The sequence below is a fragment of the Girardinichthys multiradiatus genome, chromosome 15, assembly GCF_021462225.1.
Source record: "Girardinichthys multiradiatus isolate DD_20200921_A chromosome 15, DD_fGirMul_XY1, whole genome shotgun sequence".
Lineage (NCBI taxonomy): Eukaryota > Metazoa > Chordata > Actinopteri > Cyprinodontiformes > Goodeidae > Girardinichthys > Girardinichthys multiradiatus.
The window spans coordinates 14,358,950-14,383,774 of NC_061808.1; the positions used below are offsets into that span (position 1 = coordinate 14,358,950).

The following is a 24,825-nucleotide window of genomic DNA, read 5'->3' on the forward strand; positions in this document are numbered from 1 at the left end:
TACATCATTTAATTCCACTTCCATCACAGGATAATTTTGCATAAAATGATTTGTGGCACAAATGTATATTCAACAATGGACACAAGTCAGAAAACAATAGTTTATTTTGTTTAACTCAAAGATAACAAACACATATAAAAAAAAAAGTTGCATTTACATAAAATAAAAGTAAAAAAAAAAACTTCCACCATTATGACCGATTGTATGGCAATAAAAACAAAAAAAAATGAAATGACAAAGACTTATCTTATGTTTTCACTTCACTCAAACCTAAATCAGCTGCATCTAAAACTAGCAGTGAATCTCGAAACAAACAATTTAAGCATATTATAAAACATTTCTGAAGACAGGCACTGCAGAAGTATGTTCCGTGCAGCCCCTACCCCAATTCTCAGCTTGTAACAAATTGGAAATGCATGTAATTTCCAAATTACATGATCCTAGGCATAACAAATTTTTATTAGAAAAAGGCCCACGTTTTTTTCATTCCATCACATTTTTGATGCATACACAATTTAATATGTGTATGCCAGCCTGAGAGAGTTGTCATTGTACACATACCGGAAAGGCTCTACAATAAAGGAGCAGTACTAAATCCTTTCAGGTGCGTGTAGAACGACAACAAGCCAAACATGCTTTTACTTTGCCGCTTGCTGAGCCTGACGTCGCAGCAGGACATATATCTTCTCTTTAATCCAGTCTTTGTTGTAAGGTTGGTATGTCTGTGTGTCAGCTCTGTACCTGCATCAAAAAACAAAATGAATAAGAGCAATCAACACCCCCACAGGAAATTCACAGCCTGTTTTTATAATAATCCATCCTTACACAAGACAGCTCAAGTCTGCCAGGTCATCAATGAAGTCAAACAGCTGACTAATGTCGTAAGTAATGGATGGACTGTTTGGATTCATCCTCTTCAGATGCTCTTCATACATTTTGCAAACACCTGGAAGACAAGACAGGTTGTAGAGGAATACTGCATGATTCATATACATATTTAATAACATGTGTTATTACAAACAAACAATTTCACCAAATACAATTTGATAAACCATATATATTCAGGGACACATTGTCATCAACATCTTCAAGAGCAGGTTTTAATTTACTCAGTATTGATAGACATCAGGACAGGTCTGATTTGAAAAAAAAAAAAAGTGTGTAAGGTATAACCTTTCAGATGGGGATATTTTAATGTTTCTCCTTTTTTCCAGTGGGTGTTAGAAAGAAACAAAGTCATGAATAGATTTAATTTTTCCAGAAAAATCCTTAAGGATTTTCAAGGTTATGAGTTTAACAGCATTCAGTTGCCTTAGATGCTTAGTCATTAAACAAACAAGAAAAAAAACTTTAATGCTCAGTTTTACTTTAGTACTTTTAAATTTAAAACACTAGCAGTGCTAAATAAACTAACATACCATGGATTAGGGCTGCAACTATTGATTAATCTGTGGACTATTTTTTCAGTTAACCGAATAATAATCAGATAGCCAATGGTGCTTAATAGGAGATTTCTTTTAGGACTTAAACATGTGAAGCTAATCTATGCCACTTGACGAGTTCTGGATAGAGCATATTTACAGACAAAGAATCTTAAATGCAAAATTTATATATTTTTTTGTACAATTCTGGCCTAATTTATGCTGTGAGTGCGTTGTTTTTTCAGCAAATGGCTGGATTCAGAGTGTGTATACTCCAGTTAACAAATATTCGATTATTAAATTAGTTGACAATCATTTCAATAATCAATTAATCACCATTAATTGTTTTAGCCCCACAGAGGATGCAATGAGGACAAGGCCAATTCTTTAACTCATTGTATTCATAAGCTGGTTAATTATTAAATATCTAACAAACTACACCTTTGTCATTAAATTTGCATACCTACACAAAAACAGAGTAATTTTCTGTATGAAGTGAGTGAGTTGAAGTAAATGTTTCTATATGGCACTGATTTATTTAAATCAAAATTAAACCAAGAGTCTACACCAGTTACGTGTCGGTGTAGTAAGCAGGGTACAAAGCAGACAGGTTGCATGTTGCATAAATCTGCACACACGTGTGATAAGATCAGATCCAAAAATAAAAATTTGGTCCTAAATACAAAAATAAACTCACTGTAACAATTCAATTAGAGGATGACATGTTAGAATTTTTATTTTTCTGCCACACATTTATGTTTTCAGCTAACAAGTACAGATTAAACTTCGGGTACATTCACAGGTTGCCCTAGATTTTACATTTCTTCCTACTGGCAAACATTTTCAACTTTAAGAGCTCATTTTCATTACTTTTAACTATGTCATGTTCCAGCAAACCAAAATCATTGGTAAAAACATAATGGTGAGGCTTTTGTATAGGTCTGTCAAACCCAAAGAAAATATCTGAAAGGAGCAGCACCTTGCAGTTTATTGAAGGTACATTACAACAGAAACATTTCACTAAAACTTTCAGTGTCTACCAACCAGTGCTTGGCCATTACATCACCTCAGGATTTCTATTTGTGCCGTAAATGTAAAAACACAAAAACCTTTGTGTGATATAATTTGAGGAATTTTCTGCTTTCGGTAAACTCAGGAGGCAATCCAATGGATGTGGCATGCCAGCAAGCAAAGACTGGATAAGGAAGAGGCCTTCAGGAGTGGGGACAAAGACATATACAGAGAGGCAAAGTACAAGTTTGGCAAGGCAGTGAAAGAGGCCAAATGACTGTACTCTGAGCTCCAAAACCAGTTCTCAGCCATCGACTCTGCGTCTGTCTGGAAAGGGCTCAAGCAAATCACCAACTACAAGCCGAAAGCCCCCCACTCCATCAACGACCGACGCCTCGCCAACAACCTGAACGAGTTCTACTGCCGCTTTGAAAGACAAATGGACAGTCCTGCAACCATCCCCCATGACACCCCCCAACAGCTGCAGCCACAATCCACCATATAATATAATCCACTTATACCGAAGGGATTCTATGTTGCACAGCTGTCACTTTTTTATTGCAAACATGCTACACAGACTTACCCAATTCCATGTAAATAACTGCAATAACGTTCATACTTTGATGGCTCTATGGGCACTGGTCACGTTAGTTCTCCATCGACTAAAAGGTAGACCGTCAACGTTCACATTTTTAATTTAATGACAGACTTTCATAATTTGGTCTCACAGCAGCAAGCACCGTAACGATTAGTATGAATTTCTACAAATATGCTTAGTACATCAAGCTGATGTTGACAATGGATTCATAGACCATGCTTAATAAGATGATATCCCTGTTTCTTTGACCATAAATTGATTTTTCTGCTCAATTATTCTGCCCTACAGGGGTTTGAGTAATAATGTGTGTGCAAAAAAACTGCATGTTGCTACAGTTTATTCGCAATACCTAATAGTTTACGAATTAAGCATAATTTTATTACCATGTTCATATCAATAACTGATCTCACAAAGACAGGAAAAAAGCATACCTTCCATGCATTCATTTACTGACTCGTAGTCCGCATATGTGCGGCCCTCTGGTCTCTTGGTCGGCTGGACGAGCAAAATTGTGTGCGACTGAAAAGTACAAGTTTAATGTAGCAAAATACCACACGTGTTATATTTCAAACACATTTTAACCTTCATTTTCTTCTAATGCCAACAAGTATGTGGATGGCTTCTCATTTGCAAACATTAGGAGTGTAGACCATTTTTGGTTAAAGACAAAACGCCATGACTCTAATGTAAAACTACGCAAACACTAAGCCAACACATGCAATGTGACATAATGAGTAAAAAAAAAAAGAGTCCAATTGTAAACCTAAGTAAATCCTGCAACAAAAAAGTATAGTTGAAAGCTTAAAATCAGTAGCATCAGTTAGCCTCGCAGCTTGCTAGCTTAGCAATAGGAGAATAACTATTAATGTCACTTGTCATGATAAATTCTTATTTTTCAAACCTCAACACAAACAACACTTACCATTTCTTCACTCACTACAGACTTTCTGGGTTTGCAGTCGAAGAAAAACAGAAAAGCGATTCGTTTTAATCTACTTTTCAGTTCACCGAGTGATTCTAGAAAAAGCACTTGAAGGAACTGACGTTACCTGCTTCCGGTTCTTCTTCTTTTGTGTTATTTTTTGGCAGTTGGCAAATAACGTTATGATGTGCATTACCGCCATCGACTGGTATGGAGTGTGGTTCTTCATGGTTTTAAATCTTATTTACTATTACAACAATCAAATTCTATTTATTAATTTAGTGCTTTTGAAAAATCTAATTATAATTTGAATATGCTTGCTACCTAAACTTCTTTGCAAAGTATCTCTCAAAATAAAATTTTCTTTAATACCAACAAATTCTCTCCTTAAAATTGTTCTTTCTTGTTCATATTTCTGACACTTCAATTTTACATGTTCTATTGTTTCCTCCTCTCCACAATGATCACATTTTCCTGTATTATGTTTCTTTATCTTGAACAATGTAGAATTAAGTCCTTTATGTCCTATTCTTAATCTTGTAATTAATATTTCCTCTTTTCTACTCCTTCCTGTTCTTACTTCTCCTACTACCTTGTTGATTCTGTAAAACCATCTTCCTTTCCTTTTTTCATCCCATCTTTTTTGCCACTCTTTCCTGATTCTCTGTTTAATTATATTTCTTGCCTCTGACCTACTAATATTTATTATAAAGCTAATGTTGTTTTGTGTTGCCTTCTTTGCTATCCTGTCCGCCTTCTCATTCCCTCCAACTCCTACATGTGCTGGTACCCATAAAAACACTAATATTAATCCCATTCTTTGTATTCTAAATAAAGTATGTTTTATTTCCAACAAAATGTCTGGTCTACCCTCTGAATGATTATGTTTTAAACTTAATAATGCTGAACTTGAGTCGGAACAAATTATTGTTTTTAATGGTTTTATATCCTCCACCCACTGCACTGCTAACAATATGGCTAATAATTCTCCTGAATATACTGATAACCCATCTGTAATTCTTTTTCCTACTTTTATTTAAATTCTGGTATTACAAATGCTACTCCTATTTTTTCATCTGTTTTTGATGCGTCTGTGTAAATCTGGACATAATGATAATAATTGTTTATACATTCTTGTATTACACTTGAATCTAAACTACATTTCGTATCCTTTTTCTTTTCCATCAATGCCATATCCACCACTGCTTCTGGTAACAGCCACGGTGGCACTACTGGCAAAGGCAACATTGAACTTATTTCTTTTTCATATATTTGAAATTCTTCTGCTATATTATTGATAATCCAACCAAAACTATTAACTTGTTTTTTTTCTTTTTCCCAGCATGGTTTTAAAATATCACGTGTGGAATGATCCGGATTATTGCTTTGTAAGTTTATCCAGTAATTTATAGCTAACTGTTTCCTTCTTAGATCTAATGGCATCTCTCCCATCTCTACCTGAAGTGCTGCTATTGGACTGGTTCTGATTGCTCCTGTACAAATTCTTAAAGCTTGATGTTGTATATTGTCTAATTTTATAAGATGAGTGTTTGCTGCTGAACCATAAATTATACTTCCATAATCAATATTTGATCTAATTAATCCTGTATAAATTCTTTTTAATGATGTTCGATCTGCTCCCCAATCAATACCAGCCATACATCTCATAATGTTTAATATTGTTTTGCATTTATCTATGATTCTTTCTATATGTACTTTCCATATAATTTTTTCATCAAACCATATACCTAAAAATGTTATATTTTTTACTTGTTCTAAAACTTGATTGTATAATTTTAGTTCTATATTTTCTCTTTTTCTTTTCTGTGTAAACACCATTACTTTTGTTTTTTCCACTGAGAACTTAAATCCCCATTGATTTGCCCATTGTTCTATTCTAATAATCTCATCCTGTATTTTCTTTTCAATAAGTTTGATATTACGACCCCTTTTCCATATAGCTCCATCATCTGCAAATAGTGAGCAACCGACTTCCTTACCAATATTTTTAAATACATCATTTATCATTATAGAAAACAATAACGGACTTATAATACTTCCTTGAGGAGTACCATTATCTATTATATATTTACCTGACAATTCTTGACCAATTCTTACTTGTATTGTTCTATTTGATAAAAAATCTTTAATCCAGTAAAACATTTTTCCAGTAATACCCATTTTATTTAATTTAATTAATAACCTGCTTCCGGTTGTCACATAAAACATCTTCAAAATAAAGATTTGGTTTCAAAATAAAAGTGCAAACTAAAACGGAAGGAAAGGTTATACTACTAGTTTTTGTAGTTACTGCAAACTAGTTACGCCAAATACGTTCTGATGTGTAAAAACAAAAACAAAAAAAAGTTAATTACAAAAAGTATTAGTATATGTCCTAAATAGCTGAGAAGCAGCAAATGTAGTGGGCTATGTAGTACCGACATCATGTAGTTGAGACTTATGAATTGGAAAGGTTTTGCTTTAATATTGTGTATTGCTAATATTATTACTGACTCATAATCTAGTACTGAAATTACTCTTTTTATTTTAATAGGTCTAAAGATTGAATAGAAGAACAAAACAATGAAAGTTAAATTTTACAAGTGCCCTTACCAAAAGTTGTGTGCAACAACTATTTAAATCATAGGTTATTGTCTTAAATGCATGTGCTTAGCCCCTTTATAAAAATCTCACAATTACAGACATTGCATAAGCACATGAACACAGATAAATAACAACAATTGCAAGATGACTAAATAAACACTTTATTGATTGGACCTAATAACACTGTTTTAATATTTGTCTGAATGATTAAATGCTAAAAATGGACATCACAAAGAGATTTGCAAAAGAAGAAACAAATTACTTATTATGATAGAGGGTTAAGTTGATTTGACAGGCAGTATGAGTTTTTCAGGTGACAAATAAACTAAATCCTGTTCATCCACATATATTCCAATATTAGTACAGACAGATGTAAAACTGAAGGGAAAAAACACCAAAAATATTGAAGATACAAAATATATAGAGCGACAACATAGTTTGTAGAACTCTAACAAGCTTTTCAGTTACTATTTTGAATGAACATCATTATTGTACAACAAAGCTTAACCCTAAAGAAGGCATGTTTTCAAAAATTGTTATCAAGCCTCTGAACAACAAAATCATGATATTGCTTAGAAAAACATTGATTTGCAGTCTCTTGTAATGAGTTTAAACTAATTTGTGGATTATGGAATACATTTTATCATACAATCCTTTTTTTATCCTGTATGCTGAAGACGTGAGTGCTGAGCCCTTGCTCTTGCAATGCTACCAAGTGCCAATCTTCTCGACGTCCCCCTGGCAGGTGCAGGTTCCCTTGCAACACCGTTGCACTCTCTCCTGCACGCTTCCATTGACGTGAAGTTATTGCCATTACCATGGCAGCCTCCATACCAGAACTCCTTGCACTTGCCTGTGCTGTAATCATAGGTGAACCGAACCATCCAAGTATCACAAGGACCCTCATCCCGGGGCAGGAGGCACACGTTACCACTGGATGGATCAACAGGGCGAGATAGACGCAGCTGTTCAGAGAAAAAAAAAAAAGAATGAACAACATATACGAGTGGCAAACATGCTCGGAAATCCCTCAAATGAAAAATATCAAAATGGAATGTCAATAGATTCATGCCAGTTTAAGTTTTGAAGACAATCATTATCGTTATCACTTCTTGTTTTTGTCTTTGTGCCCATGTTACCATCCACTGTGGCTCATGGATCATCAGAGCAACATTCTGGTTCAAATATACAAGTACCTTTTGAAAAACACTAGAAAAAGTTCAATATTTTTTGTCACTGATTTCACAAAGTGAAACATATAATATTTAGATTCATTACACATAGAGTAAAGACTTTCAACTCCTTATTTCATGTAATTTTTCAGATTATGCCTTACAAACAATGAAATCCAAAATTCACAGTCTTTGAAAATTTGAATATTGCATAAAATCGATAAAAAACGGATATTTTAAAACATGAATGTCAGGTTTTTGAAAAGTATGTAAATTTTTATGCACTCAGCACTTGGCTGGGCCTCCATTTGCAGGAATTACTATATCAACGTGGCATGGCATGATCAACCTGTGGTCCTGCTGAGGTGTAATGTAAGCCCAGGCTTGCTTTGATAGTGACCTTCAGGTCATCTGCATTTTTGGGTTTGGTGTCCCTCATCTTGACAATACCCCATAGATTCTCTATGGTGTTCAGGTCAGGCCAGTTTGCTGGCCAGTCAAGTGCAGTAACACCATAATCACTGAAACAGCTTTTAGTACCGTTGACAGTGTGAGCAGGTGCCAAGTCCTACTAGAAAATGAAATCAGCATCTTCAAAAAGCTTGTTAGCAGCAGAAAAAATGCAATGCTCTAATGTTTCTTTTTAGATGGTTGCGTTGACTGTGGACCTCAGAAAACACAGTGGACCAACACCAGCAGATGACATGGCACCCCATGTCCCCACTGACTTCACAATGGACTTCATACAACACAGATTTTGTGCCTCTCCACTATTTCTCCACACTCTGGAACTTTGATTTCAAATTAAATGGAAACGTTACTTTCATTTAAGTATAGGACTTTGGACCACTGATCAACAATTGAATACAGCACTCCGTGAAAAGGAAGGTTTTCATGATATGTAAGCTATAATTATCAAAATTACAAGAAATAAAGGATTGAAATAAATCACTTTGTGTGGAATGAATCTATATAATACTTTAATTTCACTTTCTAAAATCAGTGACAATAAATACTGCACTTTGTCATGATATTTACATTTTTTTAGATCTACCTATATAAGGTTGAATTCCTGGCAGTAGAAATGCTTCTTCTGTCAGAGGTGTATTCCTCAAGTAAAAACTCCTTCAGACCGGATGAAAAGGCTTCAGAATAGAAGTCTAAATCTATCCAAAGTCACTCATACAACGTGCTGTTTACTAAGACCTACAAGCCATTCTCAAACTTGTTTTCTTGGCTCAGCCTTTCTACTGTCTGCCCTTACACCTCACCCATGACATCAGGTGCGTGTATCGAGAGCATCCATTGCAGAAATAAATAGGAGGAGCAAAACAGCTGTAAAAAATGGTGGAGATTGTTGTTGATTTATTGTTTCCTCTCATTGTGTTAATGTAGGGCACCAATTTGCTTCCTACCTCAGTTGTTTGAAACTCAGGACATCCAGCCCTTCCAACTCCTTGAGCTGGAGTCACTCCGTCCAGACAACAGCTATACCTATAAGCATTTGTTTGTTAGAAACTGGTCATTTCACTGAATGTCATTCACTGGTTTCAAACATAGACGAAAACAGGTTACCTGCTCTGAGCACAGTCATGTTGTGGGCAGCCCTGGTACCTGGATCCAGTTGCAGAGGTATGACCATCAGGACAGCAGCCATATAACGACTGCGCACAATGAGGACCATACACAGGAGGGTAGGGATCCCGCTCACTGTGTGTGCCTGGCCTTGAAACTAAAGCAAAAAAGAATAAGATCTAACACAGTATTAAGGTAGCTACTTGTTTTAAATCTGTTAAAAGTGCAGTGGACTATTTGTTTTGATCTGTATTTCATGATTTTATATATTTGAATATTTGGATATTTGTGCAATATACTATTAATCTGAATTTTCACAACAAAGTAGGCCAAAAATGGCAGTGGCTTTGTTGAATCCAATGGAAGATAGCGTGCACATTGTTTTCCTGGTGATGCTTATACCTTTCCACAGGGAATAATTTCATGCTAAGAAGGGGAATAACATTTTCCTAAGACATATAGTATAGTTGACACACCTGAAGGACCTCCTGGAACATATGGCACAAATCTTCTGGGGCTTTCTTCAGCCCCTGGATTTTGAACACTTGGAACCACTAAGAAAATACATACACAAATTAGTAAAAGAATTCATTTCAAAACATAGATATCAGAAGATGTTTTTCTCACTTTGCACTCCTGGACAGGGTTGGGTGTTGCATGACTCTACGGAAAGAGGTCTACTAACTGCTCCGCATCGGTCCTCTGGGTATGGGTTGAGATCTGTATCAAAGCAGCCAATCATCCTCTCTCTCACTCCACCTCCACAGCTTCTAGTACACTGCAGGGACAAGAGGCATAGGATAACAAGGTGGAGATAACAGCAGCAATAAAAGTAGCGATGACATTTTTGCTCTTGCTTACAAGTCCGAGTTCTGTCACATGCCAAGTGATGTGCACATGACAGGCAGGTCTGCGGCAGGTCTGAACAGAAGCAGGTCGGGCAAGTCCTCTGCAAGCGTGGTCACGGAGGTGTTCTCCTCTCGCTCCCACACAGACCACATCTCTCGTCTGCTGCCCTTCACCACAGGTCACTGAACACTGACAAAGGGAGGAACACATCCTCATAACTCAAATCCATTAATCTTTTGTCACCAAATTAGTCAAGGGTTGCAGCATAAGGCTTGTAAATATTTTTCTCGATGATTATTCTTATGACATGAGAAATCTACATTTAATTGAAAATATGGCATTTTTAATTGAAAATATAACATTTTCTTAGCTGAAAAAAATTAAAAACCTTTTAAAGGAAATGAGCAAACAGTGTTCTAGTCTGAACCAAGTGACTCAAACCATATTGCCTCATGTCTCAGCTTTATGTCAATCTAGTTTAAGGTGATGGTGTCTCAATCAGTGTGATAGTTAAACCATAGTATGGGGTAATATACGAACCACGCTGAAGCTAGAGACACTGTACTCTGCAGCAGCACATGGGTGCATGTTACAAGCCTGCTGACTCAGCGGCCTCTGCAGACGCTGGTCGACGCAGTAAGACTCGTCCACCACTCTGGGGTTCGATGGATCCTGGACCAAACACTCCACGCTGCGGTACTGCACACCTCCATCGCAGGTGGCTGAGCACTCCCCGTAGACTCCGGCCCTGTAGATGTATGTGAGCGTCTCTCTTGGATGGGGGACACCAGCAACAGAAGAGGTGGAATGAATGGAGTTACCGTCATAAACCTGTCAGCAAATTAAATAAATTCAGCTGAATTGATCATAAACGTTAGATGCAACAAACTACACTGATGTGGGAACATTTCCATGAAAACATAATTTTAAACCAGACACAGAAGAGGTACTGATGCTGGGGGATGGTGCAAAGAATTGTGTAACTTAATACATTCAACAACCGAACCGAACCTATCCTCTTTCAGCATAGGCATACTTGAGCTTGAACTACAAAATCGCAGCGAGAAATAACATTTGGCCGATATCTGAAATTAATCAGCCGTAAATCCATGACCTTATTTGGCTGTTCTGCAGCAAATACTGTGATGTAAAAGTTGGAAATACGTAACAGATGATAGAGAAACTGAACAGACTGAAAAATATGACTCAAACACAATGTAAAGATATCTCCACAACACCTGGAGAGACTAGATTCAACTTTTTTGCACTCCTACAGACTCCAAGTACACAACAAAATGTATTTAAAGACTAAAAAAGGGAATTTTGCATGATATGTCTCCATTAACCGCAATCTTCAAGAAATAAATGTTGTTCATAGCACTCAACAAAAAGAAGGTCACCACTGAACTCTCCTTTTGTAAAAACAGTATGTCAGTACAAATATTGAAAACAGAAACTCCCACATGTTCTTTTTAAGCATCCTCATATTTTATTGTTTTTTACCGTGAGATCATTTAGTTGTCAAATCTTCTGCTACTCCAGCATCCTTATCTACCTCACCATCCTCAGCTGCAGCTTCACTAAATCTAACATTTCCTACTCCTTACTTAAGACATTAATAGGCAATGTCAGTGTTATCATTCTCATGGGGCTTATGTTAGCTCCGTCACCCTACCAGTTGATTGTTGTGTCATGTACTGTACTTCAGCCTTACAAAGCTAAACAATTTTAACTGTAACTGACAAAATTATCTCCAAAAAACACTGCTTTGGCTTAACCAAAGCAAGTTACAGTAAAACACAAAGGTTTTGTGTTTTTACAGCAGAATCAGTTAGGAATGTCACTAAAAATACAGCCAGTGATGCATGATTTCCACTTTATTGAATGCAAGATAAACAGAAATGTAACCTCAACATAAAATAATAATTTGAAATTGTACCTATATAAATTAGTCTTTTCCTGTTAATTAAGGTTACTGTTATTTTATTATCTGTACTTGAAGACATTCATGGTGAACTTACACTGGCTGACAAGTAGGTGGCAGTGTACTAACACTAGGCCTGACATACTAAAGTCTGGTAAAGTGACCTTTAAGCAAGTATACCATTAACAACCTCACACCAATACAGAAAAGTTAAAATTTTAAGGTCTAAGCACATTCACCAAATTTGAGTCCTACCCCAGGTGCCTGGTACTCAGGACATCCAGCCATTCCAAACCCTCGAGCTGATGTCACTCCATCTAAACAACAGCCATATCTGAGAATGAGAAAGATTTTCCATTATAGGACACATTTAACTTGTACAAAATAACTTACTATAGGTCAAAGTTTAAAATACAGAATCCAGGGAGCACATTACCTGCTGCGAACGCAGTCATCTTGTGTGCAGCCTTGGTTCCTGGGTCCAGTTGCAGGTGTATGGCCATCAGGACAGCATCCATATAATGACTGCACACAGGGAGAACCTAACACAGGAGGGTAGGATACCAATGTCAGTGAATGTTTCTGTTTCTAAAGCCAAAGAAAATAATCAGCATTAAAAATAAACAAACAAGTTTACTTAATAAAGCTGTCAAGTTGGAGTAAAGGTGGAAAGGTAAAACTAATTTAATATAACAAAAGAATTAAATTATTGCTGCAAGATATTAACCATAGTTTTTAGAATATCATTGTGACCCAGCTTGCCCAGGACATAAACAAACTAAGCTGCTGCTTAAGGCCTTCAGGACAGCAGGTGGTCCCAACCATTCTTACAAATTACTGGATTAGACATTACGTAACTATCGCATAACCCATTGCTACACATTGAGTCAGGACTTCTGCTGAAGCAAAACTGGTTCTTTTTAAAGGCCAATAATGTGCTATGAGTTGAATGACATATTGCCTTAATCGTTTGACTTGAATGTAAGTGAGCTATAATTGACATGAAATGTAATTTAAAGAAAATTGGTTCCCCCTGCATTTGGACCCACCACCTGCAGGGTTAGTGTAGCAGCACTGCGGAGTAACCAGGCCTTCTTTGCGTCCCTGTCAGGGGTGCTGGATGGTGCCCATTTCGATGACCGAATCATTCTGCTGAGGGAATTCAAAGCCCATGTGGGAAACAACACCTGGTGTGAAAGGGAGGACGCCTTAGGCCGAAGATCAAGTTTGTAGTCATGTCCTCGGACCTTCAGCCGCATGTCTTGAGCACTCAGGTGAAGAGAGGGGCTGATCTGTCCACTGATCACCACCTGGTGGTGGGTTGGATCCACTGGAAGAGGAGGATGCCAGACAAACTTGGCTGGCCCAAGGGTATAGTAAGGGTCTGCTGGGGAGCTCTGGTGGAGTCCTCTGTCATGGACATATTCAATTCCCACCTCCAGGAGGTCTTTTCCCGGATACTGGGGGAGTTTGAAGACAGATTCTGAGTGGACCATGTTCTCTGCCTCTGTTGTCTGTGTTGCCTGTCGCTGTGGCAATCCCCGAACCCGGTGGTGGACACTTGCTTGGAAGGCCTATGCCATGGTGTGGAGAGAAGAGTCCAGCCGATAGTCGAACCTTGGCTTCAGGAGGAGCAATGTGGTTTTCATCCCAGCAGAGGAACACTGGACCAGCTCTATACCCTCTAAAGGGTGCTCGAGGGTTCATGGGAGATTGTACAACCGATCCAAATGTGTTTTGTGGACCTGGAGTAGAGATTCAACCTAGCTCTGATATGACCAGTGAGGAAGTAAAAAGAAGGAAATTTCTATTTGTTTTTCACAGAGAACTGATGCCTGACTTGATGTACGTTTTTTCCTGTAATTTTGGCTGAACATAGCGATATTTTAGTGCATGCAGGCAAGAAAAGGACATCAAAGGAAATACAATTTAACAAACCTGAATGTTCCTCTGGAACATAGGGCACAAACCTTATGGTGCTTCTACCTGCCCCTGTGTCCTGAATGCTTGGAACCGCTAGAGAGAAAGAAGGCTAAAATGGCTGAACAGCACAATTATTCAAACCAAAACACATCCACAGTGAATATTTTGCTCACTTTGAGCTCTATGACAGGGCTGCGAATTGCATGTCTCAACAGAAATGGGTCTGCTATCCAATCCACATTGTTCCTCATGGAAGGGATTCAGATCTGTATCAAGACACCCAACCTTCCTCTCTCTCACACCACCTCCACAGCTTCTAGAGCACTGCAGATTTAAGAAGAGTTGCTACTGTTGAAACATTCATACTGATGAAAAATGATCCGAATGCATTTAAAAAGACGTTTTTTCCAAACTTACAAGTCCAAACTCAGTCACATGCCAGGAAACGTGTGTGTGACAGGCAGGTCTGCGGCAGGTCTGAACTGAAGCAGGTCGGGCCAGTCCTCTGCAAGCATTGTCAGGCAGGTGTTCCCCTCTTGCTCCCACACAGACCACCTCTCTGCTCTGCTGCCCTTCACCACAGGTCACTGAACACTGACAATCAAAGGTAATCACAGACTCAAATCGCCAGTCCATGTAATCCTATTATAACCACGTTTATTCACTACCACATTAGGGTTGTCAATTACAGTGCCTTGCAAATGCACTAATATCCCTTTAACCTTTCTAAATGTTCATGTTAAAACCACAAACTTATTTTATTGATATTTTTGCATGATAGACTAAAACAAAGTAGCATACAATTGTGAAGTGGCAGTACATTTATAGATAACTTGTATATTTTTTACAAACTAAAAATCTTTTCATTCCTCTTTACTGTGATACTCTTAAATAAAATTAAGAAGTTACTGCATTAGTGTAATTTAATTTTAGTATAAATACAGCTAATCTATAAATACCTTAGAGGTCTGTTTTCCATGGCTGTCCACAGCTTAGGTGAGACAACTAATTATGCACTCAACCAGTCTGGCTTTTATGAAGAATGGTAAGAAAAGTTAGTTTTTTGAAAGAAAAATCCTACAATTAACCATTTGCAGTTTGCCTCAACCGATGGAACACAGCAAACATGAAAAAAGGTGTTCTGGTCAGATGACATCAAAACTAAAATTTCTGGCTTACATTCAAAACTGTATGAAGGGAAATAAGCCGAAACTATACATCACAGCCATGGTGAAGCATAGTGGTGGCAGAATCATGAAGAGGGAATGTTCTTTTTTCTGCAGGGACAGGGAAGCTGGTCAGAGCAGGGCAATCCTGGAAGAAAACCTGTTAGAGGCTACAAAAGACTAAAACCGGGGTGGAGGTTGACCTTCCAGAAGGACAACAACAAGGAACAAAATGCCAGAGTTACAAAAGAAGTTTTAAATAGGCAAAGTTTGTAGATAAATACTTTAGAAAACTCGCAGCTGTACTTGCAGCAAAAGTTGGTTCTAAGTTCAAAGAATACACTCAAGGGGCTTGAATGCACGCGACATTTTTCCAATTTCCATTTGTTTAAAAGGGTATGAACACTTTTCCAAGGCCCTATAAATGAAATAAAGTCAAAGACTTTCAACACAAAGTAAAAATAGCATAGCATTAACTTTAATGCTATGCTAACTGTAAATCATATGATTCTCATAAAAGGCAGTGTAAGATACAAACCACGCTGAAGCTGGAGACGCTGTACTCTGCAGCAGCACATGGGTGCATGTTGCAAGCCTGCTGACTCTGTGGCCTCTGCAGGCGCTGGGAAATGCAGTAAGACTCTTCCACCACATGGAGGTTTGACGGGTCCTGAGCCAAACACTCCACGATGCGGTACTGCATGCCTCCGTCGCAGGCAGCAGAGCACTCTCCATAGACTCCAGCCCTGTAGCTGTAAATGCGTGTGTCTCTTGGATGGGAGGAAACAGCGACGGAAGCAGAAGAGTGGACAGAGATTGTGTCGTTATCCAAACCCATAAACTCTCCATGGACCAATAACTGGGAAAAAACAACATAACAACAGTATAGGCAATAACTTTAGTTGTGAAGTCTTCAAGATGGAAAAATAAGGTTTCAGATTTAAATATTACATTCAGTTTTAGAAAAACAAGTTTGTCAACACAGAAAAAATCACCAGTTGTCAAAATATGGTGGATTCGTTAGTGGAGAGACCCCAAAAGGTTGCTTTTTAAAATTAGAAGTAGAGTTTACTTGGCTTCAAAACTTACCCGACAGACACCATCCACACAAATATCAGTGCGCCCCACATAGCAAGGAGTCCCATCTATCACAGTGGGCCTGTGGCGGTAAAAGAAGTTTTGTCCCTTTGGTACACAGTTTAGCTCACATGGATTGGAAGCTGAAATATTAAAGGAATAATCAACAACACCCTGAGTCACATGATTTCTGCTTCTTATTCCTGGAATACCGCGTAATTTGACAAGTTTTAAACCAAGAATTGAGAAGTGGAATTCAGATAGTGTTTTAAAAAAAGATGTAACCCTGCCAACCCCACTATGTTAGTCCTTATTATGTTAATGTAACTTTTATTCAATAGAACATTTAGGAAATATTAATCCCTCCTGTGAGTTTTAGAACAGAGAAGTTTATCTGAAACTTGTTCTTGTCAGGATCTGTCAGTTTTGGCTTTGTTTTGGGTTTTGTTGTGAATACTTTTTTCCTTATGTTGTGATTCTTAGTTTGGTTATAGTTTCTGTCATTTATTCTTTCTGCCTTCTTCTTCTTCTTCTTTAGGTCTAGCCACTCACTGTTTCTTTATGTCCTTTTGTTTTTCTGTGTTCTAACTTTCCTTCACTCTTGTCCCTTAGAAGTTCCTCCCCTTGTCCTTAGATCCCCTTCAGTTATTATTTACTCTGAGGTTTGTTTCCCTTTAAATTAGTTGTTCTCCCCAGCGTTGCTTGTAGTAGAGTTTCCTCCCGTATTAGTTCTGTATATTTATTTTGTCGTCCTCAGTTTATTTATTCTAGTATAGTTCTCTGTGTTAGTCCCTCATGTTTCAGTTCCTTTCTGGCAGTTCGTTGTATTTAATTATTTGTTCCGGCTAGGTTTAGTTTCCACTTATTGTTTTTGTTTAGGTTATCTATTATCTTAGGTCTTCACATTCTCTGCTTCCCCCTGCTAGTTCTGTATTTATTGCCCTTCTTACCCAGTCTCCCCCTTCCTGGTTTCTAGTTTGTTTATGCTTTCAGTCTAGTTTAGTTCCTCGTGTCCCTGCATTCCCTCTGCTCTGTTGTCATATTAACCACTCATTCCCTCAGTCTCTACAGCCGGTCCTCGCACCTGTTTCCACTATTCCTCTGATCACCTTAGCCTTCCTTTCATTGGACCATTCTCCTCTTCTCCCTGCTTATATACCTGGTTGTGCTCATCATTCCCTGATGGTTCCTTGTGTAATGTCCTGTCTCTCCTCGAGCTCCTCGTGTTCTCCTGCATTTGTGCTTATGGAGTTTTTCTCCCAGTGGAATTGTAAGTGCTGACTACAAGCCTTATTAAAACTGATCTTCTCTGAACATGCCGCTGCCCAGTTCTTGTCTGCATTTTGGTCCATAACAACCTCAGAACGTGACAGCTCTTTTTTCTTGATTACGGAAATAAGTTTGAAGAGTCAGACTATACCTCCATAATAAGGGACCCATGTGTGACGTTTTCCTTGAAAGTCCATTCTGTCAAATTCAGAGCACTGCTCCTCCCTGAAATCTCTTGATCCAACTGGGCAAGCCTGTCATAACAAAAATGAAAACACTGCATGTCTAAATATTTAGCTTTTTATTCCTGTGTGCATATGTTTTTTTAAAGGCCTTAATGTAATTACATGTGTATTACAGGTGAGGAACGATTTGGAGGATCCTACACAGTTGTGGCCTCCATCTGTCCTGCATGAGAGATATTATATTATATTATATTATATTATATTATATTATATTATATTGTCTATGTGTAACTGTGAGTTTGTAAATGTCCTACCTTGAAGTAATACATCTCCTGGTTCTCATTGCCACTCCGGTGCCACAGGTACGGCTGCAGGGCCCATAGGCCCCAAACTCTCCCCAGTAGTCATTTACAGGCTGTGTCAGCTTCGAAAAAATAAATAACTAAATCAAAAAATGGAAGTGCAGTTACAGATTTCCTTGTGCTGCCTCTGGAACACATGCTGCTTCCCTCACACTAAATTCTAGCCACCACAAGCCAACAAGCCACAGTGTGAGAGCACAATAAGACTAAAATAGAAGCTGGAACTTGAAGCCACACACTAACCCTTGTGTGTTGCATAATGAATATGCAAACTCAGTCCTTGGCATATAATCACAATCACTTCTGTGACGACAGTAAAGCCATTTTTAGTTAAATTTAAATATTACTTTTTTGTTGTGTAATTGTCTCCTTGTCCTAGAAATTCTGGACTATGACGATTTGAGGAAAACAAAACCTTGTCTGCAGAAATTAGTATTGATTATAGAATTTAGTGTAAATGTGAACAGGTCAGAATAAAGGTTTAAAAGGTGAAATTTAAAATGCACAAAAAGTAGGCCAATTGACTGAATAATGATTTGTTTCCCTTGATATCAAACAGCTTGTTGCTTTGGTTTGAAACAATTAAACAGTATCTGAATGTGGCCTTTCTGAGTGGGATCGTTCACGTTGTGCCTGTGTCAACGTGGCTTTACTCTGCGGATGGATGGATGGATGGATGGATGGATGGATGGATGGATGGATGGATTCTAGCCTGTGACTAACGTTAACACTGGCTGCACATAAAAACCCAGTTTTCTGAAAGAAGTGCTTTATTGAACCACACATTTCTTTTCCTGACAAAATTAGAGACAATATGCAGATAAACTGCTAACCACATGGAGATAACTAGCAGTATCATTTTGAAAATAAAAAGAAACCCAACTTAAATCACGTTTTTATCATGCAATCCTATCTGAAATACTTTATGATGGTAGACAAATATACAGAACATGAAAAAGCAACTCTTACTACTTGTTTAAAAGAGGTTTTGCTGTGTGTTTATGGTAGGTTTATTTTTTCAGTTTATCGTAAACTGTATAAAGAACCTTTTATTGGCTCAAACATGCATTTAGCTGGATTTTATTAGGGCATGCCAAAAATGAGACTTACTGTAAAAGCAGGAACAACCAGCTGTAGGATGCCAAGGACTTGCAGGATGTTCATGTTCACCAAAAGCCTTGCATAAACTACCAATAAGAATAGCTGCTAAATAACTCAAATTTCAACACAAAGACTTACATTCAAAGCATTCACATATCTTTTGTAACAACTAGTCTACCCTAATTTTCATCTACCTCTAGGAGTGATTTGTTTGGCGATGTTGAATGAATGCAATATATGCAAAATATAGGTGAAAAAGTGTTTAAAGTTAAAGCTATCTCACCTTCTTCAAGGGAATCTCCAGCTGGTAGATCAGCACCACAGGAGAATGAGGATCTACAAGATGAAAGAAGGCACGGATCCACTGATTTTTATCTTCTCATCTGGTCTGCTTGCCAAAACCACAGCCCAGAATGTGTCAAGTTTCAACCATACAAGAAGACATAGCTTATCTTTTTCCAGAAAAAAAAGTTTTTTTAGCTTTTGTTCTTAAATGTATTTATATACATCACATCCGAATAAGGGTGCAAATGTATTTGCAACCTTACATGCAGGGTTGCATATATCTTATAAGTTTAAGATCCTTTAGACATACATTTTAAAAAATCAAAGATAACCAGAGTACACATAAAATGCAGATTTCAAATGATTTAATTTATTAAGGGAAACAGTAATACAAACCAACTTTGCCATATGTGAAAATATAATTGCGCCTAACTAATGAATTAACTGAGATTAACCATATTCTTTAGTTTCATTTCATGAGCTACATCTCATTCACTGCCTGACTTGTGGAAGCAAGAAATCACTTAAATAGTATCTGTCTGGCCAGAACATGTAGGCAAAAGGATTTGGGAAAAAAAGCAGATCATACAACAATATACAGAAATATTAAAGCAGATGAGGAAGAAACTCAGAGTCAGCAACTATCATTGAGAGACGAGTTACGCAGCCATTTCTAAGTCTTTGGGACTTTGGCAAATCATACTGAGAGCCTTTGTCATTAGATGAAGAGAACATGGAATAGTGGTAAACCTAGGAGTAACCGATCTACCAAAATTTTTCCAAGATTTGCATTGGCAACTCATCTGAGAGGCCGCATAAAAAGCCAAAACAACATCTATAGCAGTGTAAGCATCATTTGCCTGAGTTAAGGTCAGTGTTCATGATTCAACAATAAGAAAGAGACTGCAAAAATGGTCTCCATGGGAGAGTTCCAGGAGTTCCACTACTGACTTTAAAGGATACTCATCTCATCTTCCACTTCTGTGAACCAATGAGACAACATCTAACACATAATTAACAGCATTTTAGAAAAAATACTTCATACAGCATGACTGTGGTAATATAATGAACTAGAGCTGCTTTACCTCTTTAGGACCTGAATAGCCTGCTTTAGTTGATGGAGCCATGAATTCTGCTCTCTAGCAGATAACCTTAGAGGAAAATGTTGGACCCTAACTTCATGACTTTGAGCTCAAGCCTACTTGGATTATACAGATGGAGTATCGCCTGAATCACACCTGTAAGTTCACCTCTGAAAATAATCTTACTCGTCAAAGTCTGTTAAATCCAACTGAGATGCTGTGGCTGGCTTAACCTTAAACAGACCATTCATGGCAAATAGTCCTCTGATGTGGCTGTATTAAAACTATCTATCTAAAATACTTATTGCTAGGTATTGAAAAATGCTTGATGATTATGAGGTTTAGGGGGAAATTACCTTTTACATGTGGATGAGCTGGTTTAGATAGCTTTTTTCCCTAAATAATTAAAATAATTTGAAAACTGCATTTTGTATTTACTCAGGTGGAATCTGAAACATTTTAGTGTGACAAAAAATTGAATACTTTTTCAGAACACTGAATAGAGACATTGGAAAACTTTACAAAGATCGTTTTCTATTACAGCTTTTTAATCTTTGTTTTTGGCAGAAATGCAGATATTTAATCTATATAATGTTCCACACACTCAATGATCAGTTGAAGAGGAGCCCAATAGTATTCTTACCCTTAACATTTAATAGTTGCACATGTATTTGTTGCAGATTAAACAGCAACTAGAAAATTTCGGAAGAAATTTAAACGGGGCCTGCCTCTTGGTGCGTGCTTCTTGGACCGGAGCTTGCTATTTTTTTATTGTCTATGCTATTATCAGCTTAAAATATTACTAGTAACTCTGGAAGACTGAGGCTTTTATTTTGAAATTTTCAGTAAGCCTTATTTTAAATGGCCAACATGGTCCTATTTTTAACACTGGATGAGCTCCAATATTACTGTAATGCCCAGTCCTGCAATATTTATAATTAAAAATGTAAAGGCTTTTATTTTGTAGAGCATGTTTTGTCTTATTTTAAAAGTCCATCATGGTTGTACTTTCAGGTCTGGGTTAGTTCCATTAGTTATATAGAACCTGTTTGCTATTTAAAAATCATTGTGTATGCTATTATAAGCTTACAAAATCATTAGTTAGTATGGAAGGTTGAGGCTTTTATTTTGAAAGTTTCAGAAGGACTTATTTCAAAGGACCCCCATAGTCCTATTTCCTACACTGGGTGAGCTCCAACAGTAGTGTGAAGCCCAGTCCTCCAATCATCTATTGTTTAAAATGTAAAGCCTTTTATTTTGTAGAGCATGTTTTGCCTTATTTTGAATGTCCAGCATGGTTGTCCCTTCAGGTCTGGGTTAGTTCCATTAGTTAAATAGAACCCGCTTGCTGTTTAAAAATCATTTTCTATGCTCTTGTCAGCTCACAAAATCCATAGTAACTATGGAAGGTTGAGGCTTTTATTTTTAAAGTTTCAGAAGGCATTATTTCAAAGGTCCACCATAGTCCTATTTCCAACACTGGGTGAGATCCAACATTAGTGTGAAGCCCAGTCCGGAAATGATCTATTGTTTAAAATGCAAAGACTTTTATTTTGTAGAGCATGTTTTGTGTTATTTTGAAAGTCCAGCATGGTTGTCCCTTCAGGTCTGGGTTAGTTCCATCAGTTAAATAGAACCCGCTTGCTGTTTAAAAATCATTTTCTATGCTCTTGTCAGCTCACAAAATCCATAGTAACTATGGAAGGTGTGGGCTTTTATTTTGAAAGTTTCAGAAGGCATTATTTCAAATGTCCACCATAGTCCAATTTCCAACACTGGGTGAGCTCTAACATTAGTGTGAAGCCCAGTGCTGCAATGATCTATTGTTTAAAATGTAAAGGCTTTTATTTTGCAGAGCCTGTTTTGTCTTATTTTGAAAGTCTAGTATAGTTGTCCTTTCAGGTCTGGGTTACTTCCACTAGTTATATAGAACCTGCTTGCTATTTTAAAATCATTGTGTATGCTATTATCAGCTTTAAAATATCAATAATAATTATGGAAGGTTGAGGCTTTTCTTTTGAAAGTTTTGGTGCTCTTCTGAAATTATTGTGTATGCTATTATCAGCTTTCAAAAATCATTAGTAAGCATGGAAGGGTGATGAAAGAAATTGCCCTTTAGGGTTAATCACAGTTGTCTGGGTGTTGAAACAGCAGTACATGCACAAAATGGCCGCCATGTAGTTGCCTCCTATGAAGATGGACAAAGGGTTAGGGGTCGGGTCAGGTTTAAGCCATAGAAATGAATGAAAATCAATGGAAGTCAATGAAAGTCCTTAAAAAGATAGATGGATGTGTGTGTGTGTGTGTATGTGTGTGTGTGTGTGTGTGTGTGTGTGTGTGTGTGTGTGTGTGTGTGTGTGTGTGTGTGTGTGTGTGTCCCGCTGGAAAAGAGTTAGTGGTAGGGTCATGTTTAAGCAATAGACATAAAGACAATAAAGGGAATTCCTCACAAAGATAGTAATCCATGGATGTGTGTGTGGGTGTGTGTCTGTGTGTGGGTGTATGTGTGTGTGTGTGGGTGTGTGTCCCAGTGTGAGACACAGAGAGGCAGAAAGAAAGACAGAATCACATCCAGACATATACATTAGGAGATACACAGAGCTATAAATAGAACAGTGAGGAATGAATCAGCCAATCAGCAAAGAGCGTCAGTGTAACTTGACACCTCACTCTGTGTCTCCCCTGGTCTAGGCATTATAACATGGAGGCGCATGCTCCCGAACGACTGGCCATAACTCGGAAACCGTGTTGACTATCGAAGTCATTCTTGGACCATTTTTCTCAGAACGGACAGGGGATCGAGAATATTAACACGTTTGTTTTGAAAATATAATAATAAAGGCACAACGCTAGGTGAAAAGAGAGGAAAAATGGAGAAAAAGACAAAAACGCCTGAACATGCTCCCGAACAAAGTCTAATATCTCGGTAATACATGGTATTTGAATAATTTTTCAATTGTGGGCTACAGCTATCCCTTGTCCCCAATCATGGAGATTTTTATAGCTCTATGTCATTCACAATATAAAATAGGAGGATGGAAAGAAATGTTGTCATTGATAGATTACTGGTCAAACTCATTGAAAATACATGGGAGAAGGCCTACAAAATTCTACTGACTCTTGGCGATTGAGGGGGATTTGACAAAAAACCGTGAGACCTAGAACAATTTTAAAGATATTGTGTGAAAGCAGAGGCCCGGCCCTAAAAACTGACCGAAAATGGTGACTTTAAAGCGACATTTGTGGCCGTGACGGCGAGTTAAAAATAAATTTTTTCCTGAAAGAAAACCCTGCTTTAACTCTAGTTAATTGCCATCTCCACTGTAGGAGTGGGATTTTCTCGCAAACTTTGTGTCGCTTGGAGTGTAATTGTAGAGAAACCGTATCAGTTATCAACAAACCGTTTTCACTTCTGAAAAGCCGGCGGATTTCTCTACAAGCTGAAAGTTTAACTGTGTTTCTAGGTGAAAGTATGGCGATACAGCAGAGCTTCAAAAACAGTGAATTTTGAGGATTCCTTCCTCCCCTGACTCCATTCATTCCTATGGGATTTTGGGGGGTGGTTTTTCGTTAATTACGTCGTCATGGTAACTCGAAACGCCAATAAAAGTAATAGCACACCTCCCGGGACCGAGCCGGACGTTTTGATATATACAGGTCCTTCTCAAAAAATTAGCATATTGTGATAAAGTTCATTGTTTTCCATAATGTCATGATGAAAATTTAACATTCATATATTTTAGATTCATTGCACACTAACTGAAATATTTCAGGTCTTTTATTGTCTTAATACAGATGATTTTGGCATACAGCTCATGAAAACCCAAAATTCCTATTTCACAAAATTAGTATATCATTAAAAGGGTCTCTAAACGAGCTATGAACCTAATCATCTGAATCAACGAGTTAACTCTAAACACCTGCAAAAGATTCCTGAGGCCTTTAAAACTCCCAGCCTGGTTCATCACTCAAAACCCCAATCATGGGTAAGACTGCCGACCTGACTGCTGTCCAGAAGGCCACTATTGACACCCTCAAGCAAGACGGTAAGACACAGAAAGAAATTTCTGAACGAATAGGCTGTTCCCAGAGTGCTGTATCAAGGCACCTCAGTGGGAAGTCTGTGGGAAGGAAAAAGTGTGGCAGAAAATGCTGCACAATGAGAAGAGGTGACCGGACCCTGAGGAAGATTGTGGAGAAGGGCCGATTCCAGACCTTGGGGGACCTGCGGAAGCAGTGGACTGAGTCTGGAGTAGAAACATCCAGAGCCACCGTGCACAGGCGTGTGCAGGAAATGGG

General features: G+C 37.8%; 2 protein-coding genes across 2 annotated transcripts; both read right to left on the minus strand.

Annotated features, from left to right (window-relative positions):
- Positions 1-86: 86 nt before the first annotated feature.
- On the minus strand, positions 87-4,101 carry erh (ERH mRNA splicing and mitosis factor). The gene is made up of 4 exons (XM_047388077.1): positions 3,953-4,101; positions 3,462-3,549; positions 826-946; positions 87-741 (listed from the first exon to the last, which is right to left on the minus strand). The coding sequence occupies exons 1-4, from the start codon at positions 3,953-3,955 to the stop codon at positions 639-641; spliced, it is 315 nt and encodes a 104-aa protein (XP_047244033.1). The 5' UTR covers positions 3,956-4,101; the 3' UTR covers positions 87-638.
- Positions 4,102-6,480: 2,379 nt separating this feature from the next.
- On the minus strand, positions 6,481-19,489 carry paplnb (papilin b, proteoglycan-like sulfated glycoprotein). The gene is made up of 19 exons (XM_047388480.1): positions 19,443-19,489; positions 19,169-19,245; positions 18,011-18,120; positions 17,859-17,919; positions 17,663-17,765; positions 16,255-16,385; positions 15,704-16,024; positions 14,417-14,593; positions 14,173-14,323; positions 14,015-14,092; positions 12,513-12,618; positions 12,332-12,410; positions 10,693-10,983; positions 10,165-10,341; positions 9,931-10,081; positions 9,780-9,857; positions 9,304-9,460; positions 9,144-9,222; positions 6,481-7,521 (listed from the first exon to the last, which is right to left on the minus strand). The coding sequence occupies exons 2-19, from the start codon at positions 19,220-19,222 to the stop codon at positions 7,216-7,218; spliced, it is 2,610 nt and encodes an 869-aa protein (XP_047244436.1). The 5' UTR covers positions 19,223-19,245; positions 19,443-19,489; the 3' UTR covers positions 6,481-7,215.
- Positions 19,490-24,825: the final 5,336 nt, after the last annotated feature.

Coding starts and splice junctions, on each gene's coding strand:
- paplnb (XM_047388480.1), bottom strand. CDS start 19,222: ATGAACATCCTGCAAGTCCTTGGCATCCTACAGCTGGTTGTTCCTGCT. Junction 16,025..16,254: donor GTGTGGATGGTGTCTGTCGG/GTAAGTTTTGAA, acceptor GTTTTTTCCCAG/TTATTGGTCCATGGAGAGTT. Junction 14,594..15,703: donor GCGTCTCCAGCTTCAGCGTG/GTTTGTATCTTA, acceptor TTTGATTGTCAG/TGTTCAGTGACCTGTGGTGA.
- erh (XM_047388077.1), bottom strand. Junction 947..3,461: donor AGTAAATGAATGCATGGAAG/GTATGCTTTTTT, acceptor CTTGTCTTCCAG/GTGTTTGCAAAATGTATGAA. Junction 742..825: donor GCAGACTTGAGCTGTCTTGT/GTAAGGATGGAT, acceptor TTTTTGATGCAG/GTACAGAGCTGACACACAGA.